Source organism: Musa acuminata, chromosome BXJ2-8, assembly GCF_036884655.1.
Source record: "Musa acuminata AAA Group cultivar baxijiao chromosome BXJ2-8, Cavendish_Baxijiao_AAA, whole genome shotgun sequence".
NCBI classification, from domain to species: Eukaryota; Viridiplantae; Streptophyta; class Magnoliopsida; order Zingiberales; family Musaceae; genus Musa; species Musa acuminata.
Genome location: NC_088345.1, coordinates 2047234 through 2056176, shown reverse-complemented (window position 1 = coordinate 2056176; position 8943 = coordinate 2047234). Strand labels below are relative to the sequence as shown.

General features: G+C 44.0%; 2 protein-coding genes across 2 annotated transcripts; one reads left to right on the top strand and one right to left on the bottom strand.

Moving 5' to 3' along the window:
* Positions 1-35: 35 nt before the first annotated feature.
* On the top strand, positions 36-5947 carry LOC135618606 (calcium-dependent protein kinase 3-like). The gene is made up of 7 exons (XM_065119629.1): positions 36-1046; positions 1847-1990; positions 2169-2321; positions 3463-3578; positions 3665-3832; positions 5153-5383; positions 5470-5947. Exons 1-7 carry the CDS (start codon positions 389-391, stop codon positions 5617-5619), a joined length of 1620 nt encoding a protein of 539 aa, XP_064975701.1. The 5' UTR covers positions 36-388; the 3' UTR covers positions 5620-5947.
* Positions 5948-6043: 96 nt separating this feature from the next.
* On the bottom strand, positions 6044-8352 carry LOC135618608 (probable serine/threonine-protein kinase PBL26). Its single transcript, XM_065119632.1, has 5 exons — positions 7731-8352; positions 7405-7592; positions 7116-7305; positions 6622-7013; positions 6044-6509 (listed from the first exon to the last, which is right to left on the bottom strand). The coding sequence occupies exons 1-5, from the start codon at positions 7831-7833 to the stop codon at positions 6255-6257; spliced, it is 1128 nt and encodes a 375-aa protein (XP_064975704.1). The 5' UTR covers positions 7834-8352; the 3' UTR covers positions 6044-6254.
* Between the last annotated feature and the right edge of the window lie 591 nt (positions 8353-8943).

Below are 8943 nucleotides of genomic sequence, written 5' to 3'. Positions count from 1 at the left end.
CGCGCCGGACACGCCAGAAGACACGTGGTCCCCACTTGCAAGCGTTATGCCTATCCCCAGCGGAGTAGCTGATCCCGCAGCGACGAGCTGCTCACCCCTTTCCTTCCCTCTTCTTATCCTCCTCGCCTTCCTCTGGCGCTCCGAGGCGAATCCACGCAACTCCTCTCGGCACACACGCATTGGGGAAACGCCCCACTGCGAGGCTCGCTCTCTTCACGTTTCCCGACGGAGGTCTCAGCTTCACCCATTCCCATTCCTCCCTCGCTTTTCCCAACAGAAAAGGAATAGCCCAAAGGACTCTTATCTCGAATTGTTGATGTGAAACCCTAGCGGTCTTGGCGGTGTTCGATCGCTTTCTGGGAGGAAAGAGATCGGATCGGAGGTCGGGATGGGCAACTGCTGCCTGTCGCCGGAGGCCGTGGCCCGGGAGGATGTCAATACCCACTTCCCCGTAGCTCACCACGACCACGGCGGCTCCACCGGCAAGAACCACCACCACCACAACGGGGGGGGCGGCCACTCCAAGCGGATGATGGTGCTGAGCAGCGACGCCAGGTCGGTGGGCGGGATCGAGGAGAAGTACGTGCTCGACCGGGAGCTCGGCCGTGGGGAGTTCGGCGTCACCTACCTCTGCATGGACCGCGACACCAACGAGCTCTTCGCGTGCAAGTCGATCTCGAAGCGGAAGCTGCGGACGGCGGTGGACGTGGAGGATGTGCGACGCGAGGTGGCGATAATGCGGCACCTGCCGAAGAGCCCTAGCATCGTGAGCCTGAGGGAGGCGCGCGAGGACGACGGCGCGGTGCATTTGGTGATGGAGCTGTGCGAGGGCGGGGAGCTTTTCGACCGCATTGTGGCCAGGGGTCACTACTCGGAGCGTGCGGCGGCCGTCGTCGTGAGGACCATCGTCGAGGTTGTGCAGCAGTGTCATCGGCATGGGGTAATCCACCGTGACCTCAAGCCAGAGAACTTTTTGTTCGCAAACAAGAAGGAGAACTCGCCGTTGAAGGCGATTGACTTCGGGTTGTCGATATTCTTCAAGCCTGGTGAGTCCATTTCTTTGGTGGATCCGTGTGCTTAATGTAAGATGACGATCTCATAGTCAAAACCTACTTCTTGACTTGCATTTGTTGCATAAATTGCTTATACCTTGCAGAAAACTAAATCATTTCCGTATCAGAGCTAAATTGCTTCAAAATTCTGGTCTCACATGCTGCTACAGAAGAAACGTATGCAGTGATGTTGATTTCTAGAATTTTAAATTTGCCAGGATTTCCTATATGTAGGATGCCTAATGGGATGACACCAAGAAAATTGTCCATAGCACAATAGAAAAGGGCTGTTTGATGCATGAGGCTCTGCAAATGCAGGATCTACAATTTATAATAATAGTAACAATAAAAGAAACCTATTGAAACTTTCGTGATAACCATTTCAGTTGATTCGCATCTTTCTTTTTTATGTTCATTCCGTGGAGTCAGGGTTGAATGAGCTGCTTATTGCACATTTCCATAACATTCTGGCTATTCCTTTTCTTTTATAAGAAACTTTGATGCTGAAGAGTGTATCCTTCTTGGTTGCACCCAACCAATTATCCTTGGTTGTAAGGTAGGTGTATCCTTAGAATCTAAACCATTGACCCTGATGATTGCTAGCAATACTAGTTAAGAATTTGAACCTTTTACCACATGATGCTCTGTTTGAGCTGAGAAGTTTTTTGGTTGATATAAGTATGAACTTTTCTTTTATAAGTGGGCATAAAAAAATGAAACAAATATTTACATGCTTCCTTTTCATTTGTTAACTTCTTTCATGTGATAATTAGTTTGTATTTTTCCCATTCTAGGGGAAAGGTTTTCTGAGATTGTTGGAAGCCCATATTACATGGCTCCTGAAGTACTAAAACGTAATTATGGCCCAGAAATTGATATTTGGAGTGCTGGAGTTATTCTCTACATCCTACTGTGCGGGGTTCCCCCATTTTGGGCTGGTAAACTTCAAATTAGTTGATCTGCATTGTGTCATTAAAATATTATTAAGACTTCATTCTGCCACTTTCTTCAGCTATTATAATCTTCTGGCCTTTGTTAAGTAAATTTTGTTAGCTCTTGTTAGTTCTGCAGATAGATTTTCTGTATAAAAAGGAATACACTGTGTCTAAATTGCAGAAACCGAACAGGGAGTTGCACAAGCCATTCTTCGGGGGATTATAGATTTCAAACGCGAACCATGGCCTTGCATCTCAGAAGGTGCTAAGAAATTGGTCCGGCAGATGTTGGAACCTGACCCCAAGCTTCGTTTAACTGCAAAGCAAGTTCTTGGTATAATACAGTGTCTTCCTTTCTCATTCACTAGTGAAGCCATTTTCCATTTGCTAGAAGAGCTTGTTAAATTTTAATTCCAATTTGCAAGATAATTCATCAGTTCATTGTCAGTTGATTCATCTTATTACAACTGAATATTTTTGGCTTTTAGATTCTTCATCGAATAATCTAAATTGAGAAGCTAGGGTCTACAAACGATGGTAAATTGAGCTGTATAAATATCCTGATTATTACCAATAACTTAGAAGGTTAAGGGTAATTACACAAGCTACAGACTTATGTTTAGTCTTTTAAGTGGCATGTTTCAAGTTTCTACGACTTGTTGGACAAACTTCATTAATCATATATGTAACAGACCAAGTTCAGGTGCAATTCTTGCTATTTGTCAAAACTGTGAAAATGGGACTCGACACAAAAAAATCCAAGATTTGACTATTGCTAGCCAGTCTCATACTGGTCATTGCATGGCACAGTAGGATAATATTTTAAATAATTATGATGCCAGCCTGTCTCGTATCATCATATCCAGCTGGTAGTGGTTTTAAAACTTGAAGCATAATGACATTCCCTCTTTTCACTGGATTTCAAAGTTGAAGCTCATGTAGAATAAATAACAAATGAACTTTATAGGTATGTTATGCTGCTGAAGATTTATTAATTTTGCAAAGGATTAGCTTTTGTTTACTTTGGTGTGATCCTTTTCTATTGTCCTTACATTACTGCATTCGTCTTCTTTTGTCAAAGATAATATCTCTGAACAGTTATCTCTCTGAACTTTTCTTGTGGATTTTAAGTTTCTATACGACAAGCCATGCTAATGTCTGTTCATAAATGCTATTGCATTTGCATATTTAGTAGTTATAGTATGAAATTATGGTCATATGCAACTGTTGTTTAGTAAAAATATTAGTGATTATGATTGTGCTAACACTATACTTTTGTTATGTGACCACAAAAGAATGTCTGGCGTAATCGTCTGCTGAGACTTTGAGATAATATGCATTAGCTGGAATGCTTTGTCTATCATTTTTGTAACTTGATGCTTAGTTTGAATATTCTTAATTTTAAGTCCCTCATTTTCCTTTTTGTCCAGAATATGATGTTGAACCGGTGCTTATATAGTTGATTTTTCTTGTAGAGCATCCTTGGCTTCAGAATGCAAAGAAAGCTCCAAATGTACCCCTTGGTGATGTTGTCAAGTCAAGACTCAAACAGTTTTCAAGGATGAATAGATTCAAAAGGAGAGCTTTGAGGGTTCGTTGCAAAATGTTCTCTAGTTAACTATTTTAAATATTTTTGACATTTTGAGTATATGTTTATTTTGATCAACTATCAATTAGGTTATTGCTGATCACTTGTCTACTGAAGAAGTTGAAGATATTAAAGAGATGTTCAGGATGATGGACACCGATAATGATGGCATTGTTTCTCACGATGAACTTAAAGCTGGGCTTGCTAAGTTTGGTTCACACCTTGTGGAGTCTGAAGTGCAGATGCTAATTGAAGCTGTAAGTGAATTGTCCACATATATATACATGAATTCCTATGCTCCATATATTTTAAATTCACTTATATAAGAAACACCTGTTTGAAACCTTATTAGTTTTGATGAGAGCTTGTCCCCTTTTTCTCTATTCCTATGCTTGGAATTTTAATTTTGGAAGGTCTTGACCGAACTGTTTATGTGCTAACTAATTGCCATATGGAAGCTTAAACCTAGTGGCAGAACCTTTAGTTTGAACATTTTTATAGTAATTGTGATCTAACCAATCTTATTAGCTTAAAGAGTAAACTTCAAAAATCCTGTGGATCCTGTAGTTCTTGGGATTCCCTGAAGGATATATTTTTGAACAACTTGAGCTGCACTCAACCTCATAAATAGGGACTAGTCTGTAAGTGGACTGGCTCAACTGATTTGTCTAACTTGGCCTGGATCCTGTAGTTCTTGGGATTCCCTGAAGAAGATATTTTTGAACAACCTGAGCTGGGCTCGGCCTCGTAAGTAGGGACTAGCCTGTAAGTGGCCTGGGCTCAACCTCAGGACTGAAGAGTTGTACCGTATGGAGGAATAATTTATAAGTTAGTTAAGTTTTCAAATTTCGTTGCTAATTTTGCTTAGTTAGGGTGACAGGAGCTTCAATATTAGTAAATTGCTTTCATCCAATTGATGCTTAGTTCCTGTACAAAGTGTGTCGCATCACTCTTACCATTTTAAGAAAGGTTCCTTGGAAAGTCAATTACCAAACATCTTATGCATCTTGCTTCATATTAACTTCAAAGATCAGCAAAAGGTTCAGTGAGGAAGGCAAATGGGAATATAGTAATTTTTTGTAATCTCTTCAAATTTCTTGAGAGATTTTTGGGTGACTTTTTTTGTGTCAGTGGTAGATTGAGTATACACTTATGTTCAAGGTTATTTAGGTCTAAATTCAGCCTTACATGGTCTGGAAATTGATATTGGTGGAAGTGGCTCTCATGTAATTCTTTAAGATGCATGAATCTTTTTTAGTGTTTTCCGTAAACATCAGGGCTGGCTTATCACGACAAAGTTCTTGGTGATGAGCAGCATTGGATTTTTCCAAAAGCAAAGTCAGTACTTAGGATCAAAGAGAATGAGTTGGATTCCAGGAGTTGCTGAGACATTTGTAATTGTTCAAAAAATTGAAGAATCTTCAGCAGAATCATGGATCTTTACAAGGAAATGATGTCATAGGGGTTTGTGTATACTATGCACCAAGTAGATTGATTGATTTTGTTTCATCTGATAATCTTCTTGCTTGAGAGAGAAAAAATACGACAGAACCTAATCATTTCAACTTGCCAAATAGGTTGACACCAATGGGAAAGGTACCCTGGATTATGGAGAATTCGTAGCTGTATCTCTTCATTTACAAAGAATGGCGAACGACGAGCATCTCAGAAGGGCCTTCTCCTATTTTGACAAAGATGGGAATGGCTTCATTGAACCCGAGGAGCTTCGTGAGGCCTTAGCCGAAGATGGAGCTCCTGATAGCACGGATGTGGCAGATGATATCTTAAAAGAAGTTGACAGCGACAAGGTAAGCCGTCCGTTCCAACTCGGGAATGTCATGTCTTTATCATCTCCATCACCAACAAGCTAGGGTGGGCTTTTGTGTGATTGTAGGATGGGCGAATCAGCTATGACGAATTTGTGGCAATGATGAAGACTGGGACAGATTGGAGGAAGGCTTCACGGCACTACTCGAGAGGAAGATTCAATAGTCTGAGTGTCCGACTAATGAAGGATGGGTCCTTAAACTCGAGTAAAAATTGAACTAATTGCCAGAGTTAATGCTTATCCAAACAATCCTGATGATTTAGGATCGGCTCCAGGTCGACCCTCGGATTTCGACCATCACGATAGGCGATCAATGTTGCATGGTTGCCGTGCCACTGTCTCATACAACATGTTGTATTTGCTGTTACATAATGTACCAGAATGGGTTTTAGGATTAGGGGGATTAGTTCATCTAGTGCTGCAAGAGAGATTTATCTTTTGAAGGAAATGGACATGATAACTAGGGAAAACTGTCAGCTGGAAGAACAGAACATCCAATGTTATTTATCATGATTACAAGCTTATATCGCTTTCTCAAAATTCATATATATATGCATCAGTTTGAAATATATGAGACTGTATCGAGAACCCTATCACAACATTCTTCTCATGGCCGATCACATGAAAAGACAAATGGAAATGCTTTAATGGATTTATATAGATCCAGAGAACATACAAGTTATATGGGTAATGCAGGAGCAAGAAGGAGGACCTGAATCCCAATCAATGGTGCCCTGAATTCTCACTCCACATGCTGCTGCTACTCTTTGACTCCTAAGAGTGACAGAGCTACAGAAACAGAGAAGCAACAAGCCTCGAGTAGTTGTGAATGTCCCGAGTCGGAAGAACCATCAGTCGCTACTTTCATCACTCTGCTCATATTCATCTTCTAACACACTATCTTCCGGTAATGAGTCCGCTGCCGTCGTAAGAAAGCTCAGCGCCTTGACGACATCAGCCATTAACGGGCGAACCGAAGCCTCTTCTTGGAGACACATTGCGGCGACGGCGACTGCTTGGCTCAATCCTTTAGCTGGATAGTCCCCTTGCAGCAGCGGATCAACCAGCTCCGGGTACCTCTTCTGGTCTCTGAACATGGGCAATGCCTGCTCAAACCAGAAACAAGCATGAGAGAGAGAGAGAGAGCAAGCATCGACTAGAATTGTTCGTTCAAAGGATAAACGATGAGAGTCCATTCCATTCCATTCCATTCCATACCCAGGCGACGAGGTTCTGTTCATTGGTTGGCTTCGATGCATCGATGACTCTCCTCCCGGTGATTAACTCGAGCACGACGACCCCGAAACTGTACACATCCGACTTCATAGTGAGCTGATCCGTCCTCGCACATTCTGGTGCACAGTATCCATCCGTGCCCATCACCATCGCAGAAACATGGCCTTTGTCCCCCATGGGGCCGACCCTCGCAAACCCTGAATCGGAGAGCTTTGCATTGAACTCTTCATCGAGCAGGATATTGGATGATTTCAGATCTCGGTAGATCACAGGCGGGTTGGCCTTCTCATGCAAGTACTCCAGACCTTGAGCGGCACCATAAGCTATTCTCATCCTCGTATACCAGCTTAAAGGTTTCTGATCAGCTGGGATACCTGATCCAACAGGGAAAGCAAGGGAAAAAGTAATTTGTATGCAAATGCGTGCATTCATGGGTGGCAAGAAAGTATGAACACAGAGACTCTCGAGGACAGTACCAAGCAAATGGCCTTCCAAGCAACCCATGGGCATGTATTCATAGACCAGAAGCCTTTGATCACCATCAGCACAGTATCCTACAAGCGTGACTATATTTTCATGTTGAAGCAGACTGAGCATCGATACTTCAGCTATAAATTCTTTGTTGCCTTGGAAGCCATTCCTGTCGAGCTGTTTGATGGCTACGATCTAACCCACAACAAGAAACTCATGAGCAATCAATCATGCCGCATGTAATCCATCAATCAAAGGAAGCGACAGAGTGCCAAAGGCTTCTTCCGTTTTTACCTGCCCACTCTTCTCAAAGCAACCCTTGTACACCCGACCGAACCCTCCTTCGCCCAAAAGGAACTCAGGCCGAAAGTTCTTGGTAGCCGAAGCAAGCTCACGGAATGTGAATGTCTGCGCTGCAATATTTGCAGTTCCAGCATCCTTTTGGGTTGCTTCATCAGAGGTTTTCTGTGTGGGATGAGACTCTGCACGGTGATGAGTTCACGATCATATTTCTATGTCGATTAGTTCTCTCATTCATCGGAATTCGTATGCTTGCTTGTAAACAAACACAAGCACGAGTTCTAACGAGGAAAGGAATGTTTGAAGCAACAGGAGCTCACCAGGCTTTCCATTTGGCTCATGCTCCTTTACCACGCCCGAAGCCGGAGGTAGTAGGTCCTCCTTTGGGATATTTTTCTTGGAGAAACAAGGGAAGCAGCTCATTTCTTCTTAGAACACAACTTGGCTCAAATTGGCATTCCGAATACATTCAATTCACCGAAGAGGAACAAGAAGGCCCGAAAAGATCCCAACTTGCAGCAGCGCCGAGTTGGATGGAATTAAGGGACACGAAAACCACTGCCGTGATTTGAGGGCAGAAAGCGCGGAAGGTGGAAGTTTGATCCGAGACGCCCCCCCTCCCCGAAAGACTGGAAACACGTCCCGGCAACGGCAGCGAGTCGGGTCAAGAAGGAGATCTTTTTGGGGGATAAATGCCAAGGGAGGAGGAAACGGGGCCGTCTTTTTTGGGGGCAACGGCGACCGGTGGCTCCTCCGGAAGCGGCGGGATGGTGTGAGGACGCAGTTGAAGCGCTCTGAGGACCAAACGTGGATCGGAAAGAAAGGAGAGCGAAGGAAACCGCTCGGAGGGCGCAAGGCGTCGTTGACATCATCGTTGCAGAAACGGCAAATGCGTCGGAACAGAAACACAACCGGGAAGCATACGGAGGTTGCGGTCCCTAAGATTCGTGCACCGTATCTGATAGCCGCATTCCCCAGCAATCGCGGGGTTGAGAACTCATCGTTCAATCTCCAGAGCCTTAAGATTCGCGCACTCGATCCGACACTTATGGGTGTCGCGAGCGATACGGGTAAGAAAGGATCGCGGACATCCGCCGGTGCTATCGAATCTGTATGGCTCTGAGATTCGTGCAGGATATCCGATTATCACATTCGTTTAGTGGGCCCCTGCGGCACAGTTAATACGACATTCCTGGATCTCGAGCGCGCCGAGGTTCGTGCACGAGATCTGATAGAATGTCTGTCGGTGGGCCCAAGTCGCTGAGGTGATGATGCTTGTGTGGGCCCAAGTCGTTCGAACATAAATTTATATGTCGCAAATTTATAACGTGCGATATAAACAACGTGCACCCACAAAGCGTTACAAAGGATAAATAACGGGCGCTATATTCCGTGGCGGCTCAATTGTAACCTATTTACGATCACCGCCAGCGTACGTGTCTCCTTGGTAGAGCGGTTACAGTGCCTCCTCCCGCGGCAAAGGTAAGGGCACCGGCGGTACTAGGATCGCAACCCTCGATTTGGTGCAGCTGG

Coding starts and splice junctions, on each gene's coding strand:
- LOC135618606 (XM_065119629.1), top strand. CDS start 389: ATGGGCAACTGCTGCCTGTCGCCGGAGGCCGTGGCCCGGGAGGATGTC. Junction 2,322..3,462: donor AACTGCAAAGCAAGTTCTTG/GTATAATACAGT, acceptor TTTTTCTTGTAG/AGCATCCTTGGCTTCAGAAT. Junction 5,384..5,469: donor AAGAAGTTGACAGCGACAAG/GTAAGCCGTCCG, acceptor GTGTGATTGTAG/GATGGGCGAATCAGCTATGA.
- LOC135618608 (XM_065119632.1), bottom strand. CDS start 7,833: ATGAGCTGCTTCCCTTGTTTCTCCAAGAAAAATATCCCAAAGGAGGAC. Junction 7,306..7,404: donor GCTTTGAGAAGAGTGGGCAG/GTAAAAACGGAA, acceptor GTTGTGGGTTAG/ATCGTAGCCATCAAACAGCT. Junction 6,510..6,621: donor AACAGAACCTCGTCGCCTGG/GTATGGAATGGA, acceptor TGGTTTGAGCAG/GCATTGCCCATGTTCAGAGA.